Source organism: Monopterus albus, unplaced genomic scaffold (assembly GCF_001952655.1).
Source record: "Monopterus albus unplaced genomic scaffold, M_albus_1.0 scaffold249.1, whole genome shotgun sequence".
Classification (NCBI taxonomy): Eukaryota; Metazoa; Chordata; class Actinopteri; order Synbranchiformes; family Synbranchidae; genus Monopterus; species Monopterus albus.
The window spans coordinates 121,907-146,971 of record NW_018128129.1 but is presented as its reverse complement, the minus strand read 5'-3'; the positions used below and the strand labels follow the sequence as shown (position 1 = coordinate 146,971).

The 25,065-nt window shown below is 39.8% G+C and overlaps 1 protein-coding gene across 1 annotated transcript; it reads left to right on the top strand.

Moving 5' to 3' along the window:
• Positions 1-8,527: 8,527 nt before the first annotated feature.
• On the top strand, positions 8,528-24,296 carry lrrc3b (leucine rich repeat containing 3B). Its single transcript, XM_020620844.1, has 2 exons — positions 8,528-8,720; positions 18,603-24,296. The coding sequence occupies exon 2, from the start codon at positions 18,749-18,751 to the stop codon at positions 19,529-19,531; it is 783 nt and encodes a 260-aa protein (XP_020476500.1). The 5' UTR covers positions 8,528-8,720; positions 18,603-18,748; the 3' UTR covers positions 19,532-24,296.
• The last annotated feature ends 769 nt before the right edge of the window (positions 24,297-25,065 follow it).

The following is a 25,065-nucleotide window of genomic DNA, read 5'->3' as shown; positions in this document are numbered from 1 at the left end:
AAGGACATTTTCGCCTTGATTATGTTTTCTAGCTATGTTTTTTTTAGCATAGGAAGCACACACATTCATAGTGAAGTGCAAGGTGGATGGTGGAAGAAAAAAGCACAAGACTGGCTGGGCCTGGGCAACTACAGTACTTTGGTTAAGGTTAGGGGAAATCGTGGTTTAGGTTAAATGTTAATAAAGGAAGCATACATTGTGATTCACTTTTGAATTAGTGAAATACTGCAACCGTAAAATGTTAAATCATGCTTCAGTTGCTACAGGCAGATATAGAATTAAAAAGGCTTGTTAGAAATATTTAGTCAAACACAGCTTTCCTGTTCTTAAGATTAATAAAACCCCATTCACTCAACTATCCGACATGTTGTATGGTCGTTGTGATATGAGCTAGAGGAATATCAAGCCCCGTGCTGAGGGAGGGTGTCTGACCTGTCTGAACTAAAGACATATAGCTTCATGTGTCCCTCAAGCATGTTGTGCCATATTTAAATTCAGTCGGTTGAAATCCAATGCAAGACAGATTTAAAAAATTATCCTTGCAAAACAATAGCTCAAAGGACCAAAGCAAAGTGCAGGGAACACATTTACAGTAATTAGGTCCATATTTCCTTCCCTTGTGACACTATGATGAACTTCATCATTATTGATTGATATGACCGTTCACAATATCCAGTCATTGTTATGCTGGGTGTCAGTGGAAACAGCTTTCATTTCATTGTCTAACTGTTTCAGAAGCACTTGCAGCGTTTCAACATGACAGTGGATGTTGAAAGTTGCAGATTAAATAATAATCAACTTCTCAATTTAGGCATCTGGCCGGTGGTAGCTAAAACATCCTATCCCAAATATCGTTAAAGCTGCATTATTCAATATTTTATTAATAATGAATGAAATTACTATGTTTAATGTGAAAGAAGTGTCCTGTAGAAATTAACCCACATAAAATAACACCCAACTTTGGCTTTTTAGCTGCTACAGTAAATGTTGTTTTCACCGGTTAGTGTCTAACTTTCTTTGTCTGCCATTTGCAGGATGTGTACAACCAGCTTTTAGAATTTGTCTGTCATGTGTATCATTTTTCTCAGATAACTTTCAAACTAATAATGAGATCTGCGTCATTCCACATGCCAGCAGTTGAATTTCATAGTCAAGCAAATATATTATGTGGGTCAAACTATTATGGGAGCATTGTTTTATGGCAGTATGGAGGAAATGAGTTGCCCCTGAGTGCTGTCTAGTTCTCTGTGGTTTTCTCCTCAATTAAGTCATTTTAATATGCTTTTATAAAAGCACATTTAAACTATCACAACTTTATGTTTACACAAAACAGCGCAATGAATTTAAGTGCAGTCAAGTACACTGAAAGTAGTATTACTGGCCAGTGCTCTCCAGCGCATGAACCCCGGCATGTCCTTGGCTCAGCGTGCCTGTCTCCATGCCACGCACCATGGTGTGTTTTGTTTGAGTTAACCTTCTGGTTTTGTTTTGCGCTTACAACATGCGCTTCACATCTCATGCATTCATAGATTTCTCGTACTATTGATACTGACTTCCACAAAACATTCTTGCCTCTTTATTGTGTAATTTAATAAACACTGGTTAAATAGTTTTACTTCAGTAGAGCATCTCCCTCCTTTCCTGTTGTGGGCTTTGAGCCAGTCATAACAAAGTGGGGGCTCATCTTGGCTGTGGGACTGGGTGGTGAGATGGATATTTATGATTCTGTGGTATGTAGTGTGCGGGAGACTGAAAACCTCTGGGTCACTGCATAATTTGGAGAGCTTGTTAAGTCACGTAACAGATCCCAGTGTGCTGAGGTTGCTAAATTGATTCGATTGTATCCAAGTCTGTTCAGTGATGTTCCGTCACGCATGCATTTAATAGAACACATACACACACCACCAAAGCAAGGACCAGGGCCGTCACAGTCAACAGGAAACACATTTAAAATACAGATACTACAACACACTTAAAGATGCTACACACAACCAGTTAAAGTTTGAGTAGAACCCCAGTATCCATTTTACATACTGGAAATGTTTTAATAACAAATCTGAAAACTAGATTAGTTAATTAGCTGAATGACTTCAGGGTTAATGTATAGCATGTTTAAATAAGCACTCCTAGAAACGATGCTTATATACAGATGATTTGCAACATTAACTATACCTTGAAGATACATCCACATATCTGCAAGTATATCAGCATATTTCAAGTCAATATGTTGATACTGAATGTACGTGTCAGGAAACTGTTTTCACCCAAAATATCTGAACATGCAGTGCAATATTTGAACATAGATTTTAGGAAACATTAGTGCAGGTGTTGTGTTTACAGATTGTTTCACTGCCACCAAATTGAAAAAAGAGATTGATGCAACTATTTAAAAATCCTATTTATTATTTAAGGTTAGGTTTTCATGTTCATGTATATTTGAATAGTTAATGAATTCAGTGAGTAGTTATATTTTCAGTGCGTAAAGAGGTGGTTCTTAGTATTACATTACATGCTATTAAATTACCTGCATTGTGATTCTTGCCCTATACTTTCCATTTGACAATATACCAACCTTTCTGTGGGGTTTTTCAGGCAAAGCCGCAGTGTGTTGCTCATGGTGTGCAAGCATGTCAAGTGTTATTAATGTCAGAGTGGGGAAGGCAGAAGACAGTCCACAGCCACGACTGTCAGTGCAGGCAATGGAGAGGTTAGTAAAGCGAATATCATGGGAAACGGCCTGTTGTGCTCCCCCTGAGAATCTGTTTGTCCGACACAGCCGAGATGATCCACTTGCCTGCTGCACCGACTATAGTGCACTCTGTATAACAAAGGATTCTGGGAGTAACTGGATCTACTATCCAATTCAATCCATTCTGTTTTCACAAACATAATTAGAGCTAATGTGTCAATTAGTTCTTCTGCCAGTTTCCATTTGATCTTCTGAAATAACCAGCTGAAAATCTTTTACTGCCACTGTGCAGTACATGACACTGTTTAATGAAGTAAATACTATTAATTTGGGATTTTAGCCCTCAGTGAGTTTTGTGTCAAAGGACTGCAACAAATGCCTTATTTTTCATATGAAGCATGCACAAGTGCAGTAAGAGGTTTCATTCAGTGCAACCTTTGCTTTATCTCTCCCACACAGGTTTAGGCAGCTTAATATGCATTTATTTTCAAACAGAAGTGTTGAGACTGGCATCTGAAAATTTTCTCCTCACTCCTTTGTTGAATTTTTTTGCAGATCCAAATGCGACCCAGAGATTCAACTGTGTTTCAGTTCTGCTAAGTGTTAATGAATTGTAAATGACAGGAAAGGTGTTCCTCGTTTCTTCATATTGAATTTAGGTCGAGAATGAATGTAAGAGACTTTCCACAGGGGTGAAATGAAAAGATCAGAGAGTGAAATGGTTGGATAAGCATGTCTTCTTCATGTTTAATTGCTAATTGAAGGCAGGCCATTTGTACTCCCTGTATTAGCAGGGCATGTTTAGCTGTGTGCATGGGTGTACAGTATATATATGTGTGTGCCTTCATTCTGGTTTATAGCTGCATGGTCCTAGATGAGTCTTAACTTTGTAATATATATCTTTATTGATTAAACAGATCACAGAGATTTATTGATTGATGAACAGATTCAGTTGTTCCGTTAGCACATATGAGAAGGCAACGGTAAGACACCAAAGTAAGATGATGAAGGTGGTAAACATTACATCCTCCAAACAGCAAGATGGTTTTTGTTTGTTTCTTGGTCATTGTGAGCACCTTAACATGCTGGCTTTAGCATTTACACTAGCTTAAGGCACTGCGGGGCTGAACCACAGCTGCTAGCATGGCTGTGTAGGCTCATACACTATGTTCTCATTACAGGCATTGATACTCAATTTGAATCATTTTGTCAGAGCTAATCTTTTTGTGTTGATGGGTCACATTTCTGTTAGTAAGTGACATGTACAGTATTCAGCTTCAGCGTGACTACTGTTGTGCTCCTAAACTGCCACGCATGCTCATTTAAGTGAAATCTGAGCCACATGCATACAACAGTAATAACATAACAGCAAATCACACAATTTCCACAACCTTGCTCAGATGCAACAGGTTCTTTTCAGTTTGACCGAATCAGAAGCTTCTCCAGAAACAGGAGGTAGAGCAAGTCGTCTCCTAACCGGAACATTCCCGGCTTGTCTAGTCCACATTTCGAAGTGTCCTTGAACAAGACACTGAACTCCCCGGTGATGTCACTGATGTGTGAATGGATGAATGGTCAAATAATGTGAAAGAGCGTGAAAGCGATTTCAGTGTGCGCTGCAATGCATAGAAAAGCACTATACGACCATTTACCATGTGAAAACGCCCTCATTTCTCCAAAGGTCAAAGTGTTTGTCATATGCACAGTTAGGAAACATGTTTCCCTGTACAATGAAATTCTTACTTTGCCGTCCACATGAATACCACACAATATAAGTGAAATATGAAGTAGATAAATCTAAATAGGCAGTAAAACAAATCCACTGACCCCTATCACTGTTGTTGCTCTCCTCCATGTTCAATTTTAATGGTCTGTGGGGGATCGACACTGAATGATGACAACAGGCAATATGTACAGGCGCAGAGGGGTGAGATGGTGAAAAGAAAAATATGAATTCCAAACCGACTGTTCTGACAGAGGTCACATGATCTAATACTGGATATCAGGCGCATCTAGGACCACCTATGGAGATGGTCTAGACCTCAAGAAATAAAGAATGGAACTTTGAAAAAGTGGTAATCTTGGCCTGATGGCACTACACAAAAAGTAACAGATGACCAAACTTTAAAGCTCAGTCTGCTGGAACAATATCCATACCAAAGTGATGCTGTCAATGGCACTGCTCATCAAAAGGTCATGTTGTTGCCAAAAAGATTTGGACTCATCCTCAGGTAACCTTGAATATCCATAGTCAGTGTCATGGATATCTGGCAGGTACCTGTGGTGAGCTCTGGACCAAAGCATCTGACAGACAGGTGGATGGGCAGACTGACCAGCTGATGGAACAACAGATAACTGGGCTCAGGCAGGATGGTCATTTCTAGATGAACAAACAAATTGCATAAATAAACATAGACTCATCCATGAATACCTAACTTCTGATGTTCTTTGAACAGATCTGAAATCAAGGACATACTGTCTGACCAGCGCCAGCTAAAGAAATCCCTCCATCTGTGCTCCACTCTCAAACACTCCGCCATCCCTCTGTAGCCTGTGTATCATCCGCTGAGACTCTACCACCCTGCTGGTGTTCAAAGAAACAGCAAGAAGCCAGTGTATCACCCAAATTTAAAAATGATTCACAAATGATTTATGAGTTGCTGATATTCCTTTAGTGAGGATGAAACAACTTACAGCCAAACTGTTTCTTCTGTCAGGTTCCTGTGTGTAAATATTTGTATGATACTGAAACTGTAAATGGAAACACTCACTTGTGTCACTCCATGACATTTGAACAGGAACCACTGTTTCACACCAGATGGATAGCATCATGAGCTGTGTACTGAGCAGAGAAAAGCCTCCTAAGCATATATATTTCTCTTTCCTCTAGCACCATATAAGGAGCCTTCTGGAGATGTAGTGGTTGTAATAAATACACGATTCAGTCGAGCAGAGTTAGTTCCTTGTGATTAAAGAGTTGCTGAGGGATTTAAAAGTCAACCAAGTTTTATAATAGCCAGTCTCATGAGTCATTTCATTATTCTTAATAAGGCGTGGACCAGGGTCATGATGATACCAGTAGGTCAGCTACAATCACAACAATAAGATCAAGTTCAATAATTTCACTCACAGCCCTACTGACAACATACTTTGTAAGAAAGAAAACTGCTGGTTTCATATCCAACAAACTGAGCACCTGCTCTGGGGCTCACAAACCTTTATGGGCCCCAAAGCTCCAGGCTCACTCTGAGAACTGCTCTGTAGTGTTTTGGCATCTGATTTGGATTTAGTCTGGACACACCAGCATTTAAGATCCATTCAAGCTGAATTGCTATGATTAGTGAATCCACGCGCAGAGCCAAAATAAAAATCACAAGATCTGAGTTGAGTGAGGGCTGCTGGAAAGTGTTTTACAAAACAGCACAACAAATGTGAACCCCACACCCAGTTATGATTGTGGCTGCCAGGCAGACAGTCACCGTCTGGACTGGTAGGAATACATGGTGCTGGTTCCTTTTGGGTTGGCGTGACCTGCTGTAAGATCAGAACAATTTCATGAGAAATGTCACTCACTTTATTTTACAACTGTTTCATTTTGAGGTGCAGGATTAAAGCTTTTATAAAGTACAGTGCATAGCTATTCTGTATAGACAGATAGATGATGTGCCTGTAATCCCTGGTGTGAGGTCATCTCAGATAAGGCCCAGCTCACTCCTGCACACCACCCCAGAAGCAACTATAACAAAATAACTACAGTAATAAACCCAACCTTTGGAAATTCTTTGGAAAACACACATACACACCCATATGCAGGGGCTTTTTACCCGTCTGCCAAATCATGACTTTCAATTCATTTGGTGAACATCACAGCTGCATCAAGCTGCTACACTTAGCCACAGGAAACCACATGATTCTGCCTTCAAAATAAAGGAGGCCATATTCCACATCGGGGAGCAGCACAGCATTCAGACATCAGAGAGCTAAAGGGGCCTAAGAGAGCTCGTCTTAAAAAAGACAAGCATGTTTAAATTATTTGACTTCTATTTGTTGCACATTTTTTCTGATTGTGCCTCTGGTGAAGGTATTTGCTTCAGACAACATCTTAAAGATGTACTCTATCAGATTTCCTACTGTCAAAGCGTGTTAGATGACAACTTTTTTCAGTTAAGTAATTAAAGCCATAACAATTTGAAATAATTAAACTGTTTGAAATATTGGATAAATGGTTAAAATGTGCTAAAGCGAATGGGTAACTGGTTGAAAGACCTAGCAAAAAAATGGATAGTGTTAATGTTAAAACAGCCTGGTAAAATAATGAATAAATGAACTGAAAAATATAGTGAAAAAGCTAAATAGATGATTTTGTTAAAGGTTCATAAACTGGTGAAATAGCTCAAATTACTGCATGCTATTATATTCAAAGTATTATTTTTATCATTATAAAGCCAAATCCTCCAGATAGGAGAACCTCTGACAGCAGTCCAGCTGCTTTCATTATTTCACACTTTCAGCAGCCTGAAAGTTGACAGTGTCTAAAACAGGCTGGAAAGTGGTATGGCCCATCTATCTATCATCAACCATTCATCTGGGGTCAGGCCACAGGGTTAGGGTTAGTAAATGTGGGATTAAAGATGAAAATAATCAGATAAATAAACTACAAGAAAAAAATTATAATACAAGTAAACACAAAATAACAGACCAGCTAAGACACTATAGGTCCAACATTACATTGTGTAGCCCACATCTAGACTTAGGGCTTGCCTCATCTTGTGGTACTGTCTAGTGGGACCGGGTGTCGAGCTGCAGAAGTGAATACAGTCAGTGGCTGAATGATGAGGAGAAGACCGGGCTGCGGACGCTGGGACTCACTCCTGGGCTGGTCGTGGTGGAAAGTACTGAGGAAAAACAGAGTTTGTACATACAGTTAGTAGGAGACTGTGCATCGACCTGCATGGTGGAGAAGGAGCCGGGTAGAGGAGGTCCGTGGTCCGGAGAAGCGACAGAGGCGAGGAGGAATAAAACAATGGAGCTAAAGACTGGAACAGAGCTAGGGCGACAAAACGTGAAGATACTATACAGTAAAAGAGAACGGGGAAACAAACGGGCCTGATAACGCTAGAAAGAACTGGCAGGGGAGTGAACGTAGAGCAGGGAATAAATAGGGAGAACTAATCAGGTGCAGCTGGTGGTAATCAGGGGATATGAAGCACAGGTGTGTCGGATAACGTCATCAAGGTAAGGGAGCAAAAACAGAGGGAGGGGAGTGAGAAGGCAGGCGCAGCCAAACCTGACTCAAAGTCTGATTTGAGTTGGATCTGGTTCAGCATATGAGGATGAGGTGTTCTGTGATGAAGTCCAGTTTTAAACCAGTTTCCTTTTCGTTTTCCAAGTTGTCTGGTTGTTTAGTTTATTTTCCAGCAGACAGGGCATAGGCAAGAATTCAACTCTATAACTTCTCTTTGTTATTATCCAGTCAACAACAACTAAATGTATTCACATTTGTCCTCCATTAAGTCCCCCTTAATGATAAAATAGCCATTTTTTATGTTACATAAATCCAGTGTTGGAAAATACTCTTGAAAGTACCAAAAGTAAAAGTACTCATTATGTGGAATGGCACATCTCAGATGAAATCATATTATTTGATTGCAATCACTGTGTACATCACATTTAATTTTGCAGTCCATAAATTTGGAGCTAATTATATGTGTATTATTTTATTTAGTTGTACTTAAACACAGTACTTGAGTTACTTTCCTCCCCTGCGTAACTAATCAATTTGCATTTTATACCAAAGTCTAAGACCGGAAGTGTTGTTGCCTGTGGTACCCGGTGACTTTTCACATCGAATCCCTCCCTTTCTCCCCACTCACTCCGGTGCGGTGTTTGATACTGAAAGGTAAAGATGCAAATTCATCCTGAGACTTGACCATTGATGAGCGGATATTTCAGGAGGCAGGCTGCGCACACAGCCTGTCCAAGCAGCTTCCTATGGCATGGACACTGACAGCAGCTATGACTCTGACTGCAGGTGAGGAGACTTGTGGCGCCTGTTGCTCCGATGCCTGCCTCTGCTGTATTATGTTTGTAGCCTACTGTCTGTCCTCTGCTATGGTCTCTGCCCTCATTCATTTTTGCATGGAAGAATAGTTTTTATATATTCTATATTTATAACAGTGGGATGGTTAAAAATGTGTTCTTCTGTTGGGCATTTTGGAGTCTGTTTTTTTCTGACAATTATAGAACATAAAGAATTGATTTGGTGTCGGCAGTTAAGGTAAGGCTGATGCGTGATATTTTCACAGGGAACGTCTTGCCAGACGCCATTGTAAATAATCAAATTCATGATTTTTTTTCACAATTACTGGAATGACACAACGAATAAAATAAAAACAAATGTAAATTTCAAGAGATTAAAAACCATGCATTAATTCGGCATACAAAGAACTTACGATAAAACATTTATTTCTTGCACAATCCGGCGGTATTGCTACGTCGCCTGCAGTTTCTTGCCATCTTTTCCCGATAATATGCACCACGGAGGGCGGCAGTTACCAGTGTGATAAAAGTTAAAGCTGAGAGAAAGGAACTGCTGCTGGGTGTGTTAATTGGATGCCGATTTACAGTATCACTCATACTGATTCTGATCATGGCACTTACTTTCCAACTAGTGGAATCATGACTCGCCGATTAAGATGAATATATTAAAATAAGAAATTATTCGGTTGGGTTTTGTGTGACGTTCTTTCCATGTATAATATGTATGGAGCCACAGTTCAGACAGTGTGAGGTTTTATTGACTGGAAATTCTGTTGACATTACGTCAGTATGGGGAGCATATTGTCCTGCTGTCTGCTGATGTTTGCCCTGGTCACAGACACCACAGACTGTTTTTGCAGTATCTGGGGAGCTTTAAAGGGATCAAATGCATGCAGCAATTAAACGGTCGGGTTAACGCAGGGAGGTATTCCACATGTGAGGCAACAGCTGGATCAGGGATTCCCGATGTATCCCTGCTGTCCAGGGTGTCCTCGGGTCCACCCGGTCAAAACGAGTTACAGTATGTTAATCCATATTGGATTATTTCACACATGATTCAGAAGGCGGCAACCAGACACCTGACAGACGCGCCAAACCCTGCCACAGTTATTGTCTCCTTTCAGTGTTTAATAAGCAGAGTGTCAATGTGTAGTCACAACCAAACATGGTATCACTGACTTTGAGCTCGTTTTCATATGGATCCTGGCGTTTTACTCTGGTATGATAACACTGATGGAATAACAGGGGAGTCCATCTTGAAAGCTTAAATTAAAATTCATAGTCAGTGCTATTGCTTGTGTTTAGGCTGAACCAAATCAGTGCAGGCTACTGTAAGCTTAATGTAATATATTTTACTTACCTCTGTGGTACAGTTTGTATAATGGCATGTTCATAGTAGAGTTGCTGAACTGACAGTTTGCAGGTGAGGAGAGCTACAGTATGTCTAGGACTTTTTCTACCAGTCTCCATCTCAAAATGTTCTACTGACAGATATCAGTTTATAACTATTTCTATCTGTGCACTATTGATTTTTTAGCTAATCCTTTCAAAATCCCGGTCATTGCTCTGTCTTCACCCCATGTTTGCCCTGTTGTGTTAGACCAATGACTGTATGTAAATATGGAAATGCATCACCACTTCTCTCCACTATGCAAAAGTGAAGCCAAAATATCATGAATACGATGTCTGCCACCTTAGCATTTTGCAACCAGATTCTAAGCAATAGTGACTGATTAGTTGGGTGATGTGTCAGGCCAAATAAATAAACTGAATAAACTGAAATACACCCCCTTTTATTAATAACAACCTTACCAGAAATATTACCACTTCTACACACATCGGCATGATCATGTCTACCAAATATGACAGAAATGACCTCTGGGACAATGTATTAGAGTTGAGTCCTGCTTCTGTCAAACTGAGGTGTCAAGTCATGATTTACGATCTCCGGTGGCATCAACAGGGGGTGATCGAGTCATGGTGGCTTCACTTCTGGGCACTGTCAGACTGTCCATCTTACATACAGTCAATATGTTAGACCCAGCCCATCTCTGTACCAGTTTTCTGCTCTGATTACCTACTCTGCCCTGCCTTCTAACAGCGCGGTCCACCACTAGGTATTTAAGTCAGCAGCGTTCACTCACGGCCAGATTATTGTTGAAGGCAACGTCTCTCCTGACTCTCCAGCATTTGTTTTGTACCAGTTTTCTCCCTTATACTTCAATTATGTCCATTCCCTATTTGAACGATTGGATTAATCTGCGTTGGACATTTTATTCCTTCTGAAGTTCTGGTCAGTAGCTACTGATAGGAAGATGAAGCTTTATTTCGGTTTTGAGGCTTCCCAGCCAGTTTCACCAGAGGTTAATTTCTTGAAGACTCGTTTAAGAGCTCATTATAAACTACTGACATCTAGTGGAAAGATCTTTTATAGCAAACAGAACCTGACATCACAGGTTCTGTGCTGCACTACACTGCTATGGACATGGAGCAGATAGTAATGCTGCAGTCTTCATTTGCCTCTTTTAGATTCTCCTGTATTGGCAGTAAGCTGGCCCTCTGCATTGTGTCTTTTCCTGTTTACATTGAACTAAGAAAGCCAACCTGATGCCGCCTTTGTGTGCCTTGCACACAGATCCTGGAATTCTGGTATTAGAAGTGTGACATTTAATGTGACATCCAGCATGACATATTCTCATGCATACAGTATATGCAGTGTATTTTACCAGATATGTCAGAAATACAAAGCATACCGGTAATGATCACTTTATATCAACAACTGACAGAGTAGGTATGTGCTTTTGCTTTCCTGCACATTTACGACATGATTTGAACTCAAACTTGTCATGCAGCATATTAATGATTATGGTTACAAGTTATATTTCTTGAGAGCAATGTTAAAATTTTTATTCCATGGAAGCGCATTGCAGAAACAACACTTCATCAAAACTTCACACACCTACACCCACAAACCCCAAGCCTCTTTCATTTACACAGAGGCTGAGGCAGAACAGTCGCACCAGTTTTACTATCTCTCATGAGGGAATAAAGGAGGGTCAGCATTGACCCCCCCATGCCAGCTTGGAAATGTTTATACAGAATGGCTTGGTGGAAAATTGGAGCAATAATCCCACCTTAAATGGGCAGTGTAAACGGGTCTACCAACAGTTGTCAGGGATGTTATAATTAGGTATACAATAGTGGTAGATTGTTTGATTGATCTGTTGGGTAATTAACTGGACCAATATTTGACATTTTTAGATAATTGCCATTGGCCAATGTTTGTGCTCATGAAGCTGATTAACAGCAAATGTCTGCAGGCACCTCTGTCCATCCATGTGATTCTTTTGAACAAGATATGTCAGGAACACCTTGAGGGAATTTCTTCAGATTTGGTCCATAGGGTTCACTTGGACTCAAGGATGACCTGATTGGATTTTGGTGACCTCACTTCTGTTTCGTACCTATGAATTTGAATGGCTGGCAGAGGCACACAACCCCGAAGTGGTAATCCTAGTTTTTACAAAATTTAGTTTCTTGGCTACATGTGAACCTTTTTTAATAATATGGGAAGTGCAGAGGGTTGCAAACTGAGACAGTGCTCATTTTTTGTTTCAAATACTTGAAATAATTCAAATATTTTCATAATTCATTAGTTTAAATACATGTTTGTTTAAGCTAAGCAAATTTGTGCCTCATTTGTTATTATAAATAATTGTATTTTATTTGATGCAAAAATTGAAAACAACATGATGTTGACATATCAGCCACTGGCCTCCCTGCTCTCTGAAAACTGCCATCTGCCTCGGCCATATATAACCCAATATCGGCTGACCACTACTGTACGCTATTTAATTGTGATCGATCAATAGTTTTGTGGACAGTAAAAATGCTTAAATGTCTTGTGTGTTTGTGTAACAGATGAGGGCATTTGTTATTGGTTTTTATTGAGGAATAAGAATCAGTCTAAAATGTTTTCAGATAGGATGTCTTTCTCAGTGACTCCATTTCAAATAAGACAGTGCCTGACATATGTTGTGCGACAAGGGGCACACAGTATTCTGATAGAAGTATAGCTTTTACTTAAGCCATTCAAAGCACAAAGTAAATGAGTCCCGTCCGGTAAAGTGGGGTCTCACTTGTTATTGGTCACATGATAATCAGGGAAACAACACAAGCTTCGAACTGAGGTGTTATTTGGAACCGCACCCTCTGCTCGACACAAGTTCTGAGGCTTTAGTGCCACACATGCCATAACTATCAGTTGCCTGTCCCTAGTTTCCTGTTTGCCGTTATTGTTTATGGACCTTAGTCACTCACAGGATCTGATTATATTGTCTCCCTCTTATTTGAGATGTTTGCCTGGCCTGCCTGCTTGGAGATGAACTGCTTCTCTCCCTGTGACTACAAGTAAACCTGTTTCCTACTTTAGTTTGTGTGGATACTTACTAGGCAAGGTGGCTTAATTTATATTGCACATTTCATACACAGAGGCAATTCAAAGTGCTTTACATAGGCAAAGGAAAACAATAACAGCATTAAAAGCAATAAACATTAAAACGAGAATAAAATAAGACAAAATGATGGTAAAAAAAATGAGATAAAACACATAAAACAAAAATAAAAACAAATAGGCAAAGTGAAAGTAAATTATTTAGCAGTTACAGTGCAGAAAGTGCAGCACAGAAACCAGTCAAGCAAAGGGACAGGAGAACAGCAGAGCTTTCAGTTTTCAGACTTGAAGCTGGCAGAGTTGGGGCACATCTAAGGTCCTGGTTCCATCTGTGTGCAGCACAGTAGCTAAAAGCAGCTTCACCCTGTTTGGTTCTGAGCCGAGCCTCTACCAGATGACTGCTTCCTAGGGATCTCAGAGCCCTGCTGGGTTTGGAGTCTTCAAAGAAATACGGCATTTATTTTGGCCCCATACCACTGAGGGGCAAAAGGCAGCTGGCTCTTTAAATGCTAAATGCTCCACTACATTCACCAGCTAGTTGCTACCTTTGTTTGCTGTTTACTGTGGGGCTGGTCGTGCACAGCTTTTTATGCTGAAAATAGCTTCCTGCTGTGCCTGGAAATGACAGTGATGAGAGCACTGAGACTGAACCAAACAGTAACTTAGCAGGCTGTAAAACCTAAACAGTGAACTGAAAAATGCTTAAAAGCTTTACAGAACTGAGGAAAACTGCAGATAATTGACTGAATTTACCCTGGGTTCATCACCGTAAGTGACCCCTTTCACATTAATCTGTTGTTGATATAAATTCGTGATTAGTTCCACTTTAAAGAATAAACTACCTTGTCATTCACAAATGACAAACCTATGTGTTTATCAGTAAGACTGTGGATATAAAAACTGGTCTAATTGTGAGCCTTTAAACAAGCATTCCCCTTTGCGGATGCCTTAACTTTAAGCCTATCAGTCTTTTTCAAGTGACTATATGCATTCTCATAGAAAACATAAGACCTGGTAGCACAGCTGTTACCCAATACTGTTAAATGATAGACAGCATGTGATCCTTCATTCTCACAGGTCCAACCTTCATTCACGATCCAACCTGTAGTTGCAGTGAAGCAGCTTTGCTGTGAGATTTTAGTGCATCAGACCTGCCAGTCCTACCTTATTATCCATCACGGACTATGGCTCTGCTTGATCCTGCTGGTTTTGGGCAACGCAGGGAAAATGTCTGTGTGAATGCGAACTAAGTGCTTCTCACCACATGCCTAATGATTCTGAACTCCCCCTATCAGGTAAAGCACAAACATACTGATTACCAGACTTTTTGATACAATTTGCCTAATTTTATCTCCTTTACAAGTAGAGCTGTGTTATAACACAAGAGCAAAGAGGAATGCAGTGTATGAACCCAGGTGGGATCTTGATTTTAAAGGTGCATTAACCGTGTGTTCTTTTGCACAGAGAGAGGGGGACAAAGAAAAGAGTAAAATTTAATATTAGGTTATCTAACAACCTGGTTTAGTAGAACACTGACAGTGAAAAGGTAGGTGGTAGGTGGTAATATGCCCAATGCTGAAATGAGTAAAAACTGTTTTTGAGGGCTTCTCGTGCCATCATAAGTGTTTAGTTCTGACATTCCGTGGTAGGTTTCTTAAATACTCTCAGCACTATTGTTCTGTCTCTGTCAATGGGACATTTCTTGTTGCTTTTCTTCCTTTGTCTCTCCTCTATCCACTCACCCCAACCGGTCGAGGCAGAAGGCCGCCCACTAAGAACCGGGGTCTGTCAGAGGTTTCTTCCGTTAAAGGGAGTTTTTCCTCCCCACTGTCACCAAGTGCTTGCTCAAGGGGGATTTGTTGGGTTTTCCCTATGTAATAATATTGATAACAGTAAGGTCTAGACCTTACTTTGTAAAGTGTCCTGAGATGACTTTTGTTGTGATTTGGTGCTATACAAATAAAATTTCATTTGATTTGATTTGATTTAATTCCTTTCCCCATGTCAGGCTAGAGTCATTTGGCACCTTAGCTGACTGGAACGTAATCAGTGAATAATAATAGGAGGCCAAGAACACTTGAAATACTGGAAACAAATTTTAATTCTGAGGAGGCGATCCTTGTGATCTCCTGACATGAAACAAGAGATATCTCAGCTGCATTGGTTTCCATTCTGTGTAGAAACATCAATTTCTTCCTACCTTCCAAAAACTTCTGATTTCAGAATACTTTTAATAAATAATCTGCTAATCCTCCTGTGTTCAATTTGGGGTTTACCAAATGCCAAATGGAGGCTTTCAGATACTCAACTATGAATTGGATTCAAATAGAGCAAAGGTTTTAGCTTGTGCAACCTGTAGATTGGATATGAAGGGCTGACACTGTAGTAATGCAGGTTATGTGCAGTCGTGACTCACTGAGAGGAAGAGGAGAGAACAGACTATTCTCTGTTTCAAGTGAAGAAGGATCCTTTTCAGCCAGCACAGCTCAGTATTTTTCATGTGTAATATCAAATGCAGAGTGATAGAACAGAGGGAACAGAGGTTGTGGAGGTCACACCTTCTCACACTGGGTGCTTGGTTTCCTTCATGTTTCACAGCAAGTTGTTTGGAATTTTTAAATACATACTACACATGTCTACCATGACGTACATTCAAAAGACCTTATTTCAAAGCAACATTCAAGTTGTTTGTCAGTTTGCCTTGTGAAAATGACTAAAAGTGATTAATATGAGTATTTCCTAGTACAATATAGTTACATTTTGGCAACTAAAACTTCTAGGCAGTGGTTATGTGAAGACTGTAATCTTAATTAAAAACAGCTGACTGTTGTTCAAAGGTGAAATGTAAAGGACAGAGTGAGACACTCCACATTATTACACAGAATTATAGAAAACCATTTCAACATTTTGGGAATAACACCTATTTGACTTGAGTAAGACAAAAAGACTGATGTTGGTTTAATAGTTTTTTCCTTTAATTTGGCTCCCATCTGTATATGTAGCTTTAAAGATTTCCAATATATTCATAAAATCTAACATGTAAAATAATTAGCCTGAGCATTATTACATATTACACAAGATTACATTTCAAGTTACATGTGTTAAGAAAATATATCAGAGTTAACAGTCGAGAAAAATAGATGCTTTGTCCTTATGTTGGATGAAAGTCAGTTGTGTCCAAAGAAATGAGGAGTGCAGAGTAAATGAGTGTGTGCACAAGTGTCTGAGTCACATATGCAGCTCATGATTGTGGCTCCATTATTGGATCTGAGCTTTAATTTCAGTTCTTTCATTCCTTTTGAGAGTTTCATAGTGGAGATAAGAATGCCCTCTGGGGTCATCCGTGGCTTGCGCAACATTTCTCCAGTCTGTTTTCTCAGTCTGTGATCCCAGGTCTTCTGTACATATATACAGTGGAGGGACAAAATATCAGTGTTTTTCAGTAAACTGCATTAGAAGTCATATGTGACCAATTGCACAAGAATGATTTGATGAGGATTGTCAGTCTGGATTTACAGTCGATCATAGTACTGAAACTGTACTAGTAAAAGTCACCAATGATCTTCTCCTAGCCTCAGATAAAGGAGTTGTCTCCATACTTGTCTTCTTAGATCTCAGTGCTGCTTTTGACACCACTGATCACTGCATCTTACTGCAGAGACTTGAACATGTTATTGGGATTAAAGGAACTGCGCTAAGTTGGTTCAAATCTTATTTATCAGAAAGATTTCAATTTGTTCATGTTAATGACGAATGTTCCACACAAACTGAAGTTAGTCACGGCGTTCCACAGGGCTCTGTGTTAGGTCCAATTCTCTTCACTTTATACATGCTCCCTTTAGGCAATATTATCAGGAAGCACAGCATAAATTTCCTAATCATATAGTTACTTTAGATGACATAGCTCTCACCTTCAGTACTACTGGGAGGAACCTTGGAGTCATTTTTGACCAGGATATGTCCTTTAAATTACACATAAACCAAGTCTCTAGAACTGCCTTCTTTCACCTGTACAATATTGCAAAAATCAGGAGCATCCTGTCTCAAAGTGATGCTGAAAAACTGGTCCATGCATTTGTTACTTCCAGGCTGGACTACTGTAACTCTTTACTATCAGGATGTCCCAATAATTCCCTAAAAAGCCTCCAGTTAATCCAAAATGCTGCAGCCAGAGGACTGACAGGAACGAGCAAGAGAGATCATATCTCTCCCATATTAGCTTCTCTCCACTGGCTCCCTGTAAAAGTCAGAATAGAATTTAAAATCCTTCTCCTAACATACAAAGCCCTTAATAACAAGGCTCCATTGTATCATAAAGACCTCGTAGAGCCTTATCATCCTAACAGAGCACTTCGCTCTCAGAGTGCAGGTTTACTTATGGTTCCTAGAGTCCACAGAAGGAGAATGGGAGGCAGAGCCTTTAGCTATCAAGCTCCTCTCCTATGGAACCAACTCCCAGTCTCAGTTTGGGAGGCGGACACCCTCTCTACCTTTAAGATTAGACTTAAGACGTTCCTTTTTGATAAAGCTTATAGTTAGGGCTGGATCAGGTGACCCTGAGCCTTCCCTTAGTTATGCTGCTATAGGCCTAGGCTGCTGGGGGCCCCCATGATGCTCTGAGTTTCTCTCCTTTCTCTCCATGCATCTATATGCCACCATTACACATCACTAACTGTGTGTCTCCTCTCTCCCGTAGTGTGTCCTCTCTCTCCCTGTACCTTTCTGAAGGTAGTCCTGGCTCTGGAGCTTTATGTTTCTGATGAGCAGTCACATCAAGCTGCCCAGTGTTTGTTTGTTTGTTGTGTCTTACTGCTTTTTTTCTCTTTCTTCTCTATCCACTCACTCCAACCGGTTGAGGCAGAAGGCCGCCCACCAAGAGTCGGGGTCTGTCTGAGGTTTTTCCGTTAAAGGGAGTTTTTCCACCCCTCTGTTGCCAAGTGCTGCTCAAGGGGGATTTGTTGGGTTTTTCCTCTAAAATAATAATAATAATAATAACAGTAATGTTTAGACCTTACTTTGTAAAGTGTCCTCAAACAGTGTTGTGATTTGGTGCAACACAAATAAAACTGATTTGAAATTGATTGACTCTTAAGGCAAAATCATTGTTACATACTGTATTCACACACAAGAGACAGCATTATAAACATCAACAGGTATCGTTATATTTTTGTCCTCCCAGCTACAGACATGAGAGGGTCAGAATATTAGGAACACCTCTGAATATAATGTAGTCCAGTGCAATACCACCTTTAATTATGACATCAATAATAAACAAAGAATTGAATTTATACATTTATGACAATTTCACCAAAAACTGAAATATTTTGAGCTTCATAAAATGTCACACTAGAATACAAGCAGGTTATGGGCAACCTTTCATCTTCAGTGGTTCACCTGTTTTCCTGTTTGATCTTGTTTCAGGCCTCAGCACAGCATGATAAGATCAGTTCACACTCCTGTATTTCCAGTGGACAGACAGTGAGGACCAGCTGCCAGTATGAGATGTGTGTAGGGGACCAGTGGTGGTGTTGTGGCCTCAGGCGGGATGCTGCTGACCGCTGGTCAGTATGACTCTGCTGGACCTGTGGCTGTCGCACTCCATCCCCATGTGCCTGCTCCTTCAGAGCCTTGTCCTGATGGCCCTGTGCTTTCCCTCGGCTAGCATGTGTCCAAAGGGATGCATCTGCCAACGTGACTCCCACCTCCATGGCTTCAATGTTACCTGCAGTCAGTCACGCCTCAAAGAGATCCCCCCCAGCCTCCCAGCTGACACCGTCCTGCTGAGGCTAGACCACAACCAGATAGGAGCTGTGCCTGACCAGGCCTTCCATGGATTGAGGCTTTTGAGGGAGCTCAACCTTTCATACAATGCGGTGGAGACTTTAGGAGAAGGGGCCTTCAGTGGCCTAGAAGGGACTTTACAGGTGCTGGACCTCTCCCACAACCGCATCACTAGCGTACACAAGGAAGCCTTTGCTCGGCTCAAGGCTCGTGTTATTGTGGATGATAACCCCTGGCATTGTGACTGCGCCCTCCAGCAGGCTATTGGCGGAATGGCTCATAACCACGAGGCTGCAGCCCGTGTTCTCTGCAGGAGCTCGGAGCTTCATGACCAGGAGGGAAGACCATACTTGGCAGTGGATACTGACCTGTGTAACCTGGCCAAAAGGACCACAGACTATGCTATGCTTGTGACCATGTTCGGTTGGTTTGCCATGGTCATTTCATATGTGGTGTATTATGTTCGTCAAAACCAGGAGGATGCCCGACGCCACCTGGAGTACCTCAAGTCTCTCCCCAGCAAGCCCAAGAAACCCGACGAGGCTGATGACATCAGCACCGTGGTCTGACAGCAGTGTCAGAGTGACTGTATCCACCACAAACCTAATGAACACCAAAATATTTATGTATCAGGACCCGCATTTTTAGTGTTTACTATTTCAAACTTAGGTGATGTGAGCATCAAAACTCCTGAGTTTTGGAAATTTTGTTATACGTGCTTACCACAGTGTGTTCATGAAAGATCTGAAATAATATGAGAAGGGAGGCCACAAAGTCCAATAGTCTAACCCCAACATGGTCTTTTCTACAAAATTACTTATGGAATTTTGAAAATTTGAATCTCAGGTTTAAATATTGGCATGATAATGGATTTTTTAAATGAAAATTTGCAATATGTGATCAAAGAAATATATTTCTTATATATTAAGACAACACCCTATACACCATTTACTAGAGCTCTTGTGTTAGTATCTCACTGACTTTTGCAGACACTTGCTATAACAATTGCATGTTTAATGCTTTTCACAATAAACATTTAAATATGACTCTTTACAAATTGACAGCTCCAGACAGAATTTTAAGCATTTTTAAATCAGACCATTTCATCTCTATTGTGTAATATTTTAGACCATTAAACCTGCATATGAGGTATACAGGCACTGGATATAAAGTAATGTCCCCCTGCCTTCCGTGAGCTGTGGTGGATTGTTTTTGGTTCAGACAATCACAATTAAGACAAATACAAGACAGACAAGTTGGCAAAAACTACTGACATCTCACATCAAGGCTATGGACAAGAGCTATGGGAGCCCAGTTATGACCAGAAAATCAAATTAAAGTAAAGTTAGGAATGATTAAAAATAAAAGTGCTCACTTAAAATAATGTGATACTAAGTAAATGTTTGATGTTCTAGGTGAAAGTTCTGAGATACTAAATCAAGATTATGATTTATTGATTCAAAATTCAACATTATTCATTCTGTGGAGATAATATCACCCCAGTTGGTGATGTTTTTCAGTAACCACATGGCCCATTGTGTATTGTGTCTTATATACAGTATAAACATACTGATGAATAATGATGCTTCATATTTAGGAACAAGGCTTTTAAGCTAAAAAAAAAAAAAAAAGACTTGGCAGCTTGGTTGCTCCTGTGTAGCACTGCTTTTTATTGGTGAGGAGTTCAGCCTACTGGTAGCGGAGGGTTTCTGGGAAAAACTAAGGCGACATATTGCTGGCTTCTTTATAAAAACAAATTCTGCTAAATTCTTTGCTCTAATGGTTTTTTAAAATAGTGATATCCTTTTCTTAATAAAACAGATATTTTCTTGTTTTATTGACATTTTTCAAGTGAGATGTTGTAGCCTACACACCAAACTGTAACATCTTGCACAGTTTCATGACCATTCCAATTATAAAGTAGTCTATAAATAATGATGAAATGGTATTCTGGAGCATGGTGGTACCAGTGGGGCAGTTGCCAGTTATGCCAGTCACTGAGTAGACCATAGAGCCTACAGCTGACCTACAACACCAGGGAAAGTGGAGAACTCTAAACTAATCTTCACAAGATCAAGTTCAATAGCGTATAAACAGTATTAAAATGAATTGAACATCTATATGTTCTGTGATAGAACCAGAGCTGTAAACGTCATGGGATTTGGGTTGTGGTGACATGCAATGTTGTGCATGGATACCCTAGAAGAGCGCCGTTCATTGAACTCATGTTTTCCATTAACGGTGAACTCTATGGATCAACTAAATAACATGAATATAAGCGGTAATGTGCAGGGTGGTGAGCATGAAGGGCAAAGGCTTCATTCAATATGGAGAACAACTGTAATAACAATGTTCTATAGCTCAGTAATACAGAGCAGTGGCAAAACGATGAGTTCACTGGAAGAAGATGGTCAGAGCTCCGCTGGCAAATATTGTCCAGATAGGTATACAGTATATCACTAATATCCACAGTACAGAAATAATTCCCCAAATGAATGAATCAATTGAATAGAAGTGGTTTATTAGCTACTTCAAACCTGTATTAACTAAATTTCCTTCCTTCCCTTTTGGGTGTCCTTGTGAAGCAGAGCTGCAGTGGGCAAAATACTGTACCTGAGCCCTATTTGGTTATTTCAGGTGTATTTTAATGCACATGTGATGAAGTGGTTAACAAAAATTTGTAAAAATGTTAAAAATATCATGTATGCTGCACCTGGTGCACTACAAAAATTCTGCTTCAAGCGACCTTCTTTTTGTTTTTTGCAATTATACCCAGTGCAAGTGGCAATTCAGGCATCAGGGTTCGGGATGGACATGTAGGTGGAGGTTCTACTGAAAAAACGTTTCCTGCTGCTCAGAGCAGCCCAGTTAGAAAATTAAAACCGAAGAAATAAGCATGAACTAGTTCATCGCTGGGAACATGAACTTAGTTCAAAACTCAAAATTGTGAATGATGAATGTCAACGAGTTCATTTTATTGTGTGTGAACTGAACTTTGAGCTAGCTCTTGCGAAGTGTGAACTTGCACAACACTGATGATATATGTAGCAATGTATTATCAGTTTGTCATCAATGTTACATGAAAAACTGTTTAATCTTCAGTCATTTCTTACTGATATCCTTCCACAGCTGAACTGCACTATGCTTATGTCATATCAGTCCCTTTAACAGTGGGTGTATCGAGGCATCTCTGTACACAGCACCAACAATAATGCAACCATATCTTCAATCATAGTCTTAACCAAGGAACAGTTGTTTCCTCCTATGAATACATGGCAAAATGTTTTCGATATATATAAGTATATAGTATTTCTTTTCAATTGTTTCTTCAAACTCACTGCAATTTGACTTCTTTTCTTTAATATTGGCCATGTCAAAGGGGCTTTGTCAAAGGGATGACAGACATCAGAGACACTGTAGCTGTGTGTCATCTCAGCATCGGTGTCCTCTGACGTCTGTTTGGAACCAAATATATCAAGTCAACACAGGATGTCCAGCTTAAAGGTTTTCCCCAATTTTGGCCACAAACAAACAAAAAAACCCAAATTTTCTCTGAATTTGGAGGACAAACTATATGTTTCCTTTGCGTTCTTCAGAGTCTCATCAGTTCATGTCTGTCTGGTTTGGCTCTGAACAACCACACTGTCGACCATCAGGTTAATGCAGGAGTTGTCATGGTTTCAAACTGGCCAAACTGCTTATGTGAGCACATCAGTTTCTGTTTCATTTCTAACATGTTTATGCCCATAAACAAACATGAACATTAACAAATTCGACTTTGGACAGGTTGTTGTCGTGTTGTACTGTACGTTTCTTCCTTTGGTTTGTGACGTCTACGTTCTGTGTTCCTGTTGTCCTCAGTTAGCTGTTGTTAGACTCAGTCTGTACTGATTAGAAGCACAAGACTAAATGTCCGTTTCAGTGGACTCTTATTGATGTTTTGTGGTTACTGGAGTCCTTCAGAGTCAGAGCTGGCACTTGTTTCAGTTTGCTTCCCCAGTAAACAACTCCATTTCTTTCTTACCAGGCCCCTTTTTAAGGGGAGGACAGATTCATCAAACATGGAGATGGCAGACTACAGTATACCATTATCTCAGTCATGACAAATCAACACAAACATCCCTAGTTTGAGTCAAGCTGCCAATGCATGCACCGTTTCCCTTTAATAACGCTGGGCACAGTAGCGGGTGAAGAGAAAATTGATGCTGTCATTTTCTCAAATGGCTTTGCTGCCATCATAGTTACTGGAGCCCACGGAAACACAGGATCTGAGAAAACCTAGGAAAGTCACACAAAACACAGGTTTGATATGTAAAGTACAGGAAAATAAACATTTCACCAAAAATAGCTCATTTCTTAAATATTACCTGCTTCACATAGTAACCTAAAGAGCTCCTTCACATGTTTGGTGACATACTGGATACTGGGTGTTGGTGGTATCTTGTGATGTTTCAGTTTGTGTGTTTGTCATAGAATTTGTACAATAATAGTTGTTAAAATGACATCTTAGAGTCTTAGAGGATATGCAATGAGAATACATAGATAGAAAACACTAGGATCCCATGTAAATAAGAACATTGGTGTATTGTGAAATACTTGAAATCCCGTTAATTGGTTGTTCTTTAATGTGCTCCACCTGTTGTAGAGGCAACCTTTTACTCCTCATGACAGGATCAAGATCATCTACAGTATAAAATGCATGTACAATGGAATGAAGCACAGTGTAGCCAAGGACTCACAGTATTTCTAAGTGCCTAAATACTTCTTTCACCATTATAGAATTTTTATTTCCATCTTTGTCATCCATTGGTCTTTGTTCTGAACAGTCTTCTCAATGTTGAGTGTATTTGTTGATTTAGGTTTATTTTGCAAGTTATAAAAGAGAAACCGTATCAATTATATTGATGTAATAAGCTGATAAATTGAATCATAGTACCATGTTGCAGTTTTCCATGCACAACAGTGCAATGTGTGTTCACAGTTGACAATGAAAATGTTAGCACTGACTATCATGGTTGTGTTGTAATGGCATGAAATACAGAAAATAAAATAAAAGACATATGTATTAGTTCATGGTTTATTTTATCTCTTGAAATACACAATGCCAGACAGTAATTCATTACAGATATTTTTCCGGAATTAGGTTTTTAACACAACAGGTGGTGTTTGTGTTGGTCTGGCCGTGTTTTTAAGATGCAAGAACATTGTCCAAATTTTTTTTTTTTTCAGTCAGTGGGTAAATTAGTGGGAAGCTAAGGTCAAATGTTGTCCCAAAGACCCTTCTTTAGGACAAGATACATTTTAAATGGAATAATGCCTGTTCAAAGTATAACTCAAACAGCTCTCTGCCCTGAAATAACTTTGTGGTGGTATCTTGAGAATGGCTACATTCTCTACATTTTCTTATATTACTTGTTAAAATAGTCAAATTCTTTGTCTCGATGTAGAAAAATTCGATATTTATTCATACAAACAAAAAAATAAAAAGTTGCATTAAAAGACTTTTCATATTGCAGCTGTGTGTGTAACAAGTGCATGAAACATGGCATTGGTTCAATGGCAGCAATTCTCTTTTGTCAGATGCACACAAACACACAACTGAAGGTATGGCCAAGATTCACTGTCTAAAACTTATACTATTTGACATTCTATTTGACTATTTGACACTGAACCCCAAATTGCTCCCGGTGGCTTGATTAGTGCCGTTGTGTGGCAGCCTTGTCGTCATCGGTGTGTGAATGGTGTATAATCTCCCTGTAAAGTGCTTTGGCCAGTGCATAAAAGCGCTATATAAATACAGTCCATTTAACATATGCTAGCTGAATAAATTAATAAATATCTCTAACCAGGGGCTAATTAGCAGATAAATGTCAATATCTTTACCTACTTCTGCATGTTACTATTACAGTTTAGTTGCTGTACTTGTCATTTGCATATGATAAAGTTCGTGGGCCCAGAGAGACAAAGCTAATTAGTGCTGCATTTAAATGATGGCATCTGAAGACGAGGGCTCTTATCAGTTTTGGGCTCAAAGTGGTGCACTAGGCTTTATTTCTTCTTTTAAATGATCCTCCTTGTCTACTCCTGAGGTGTTTTCATACTG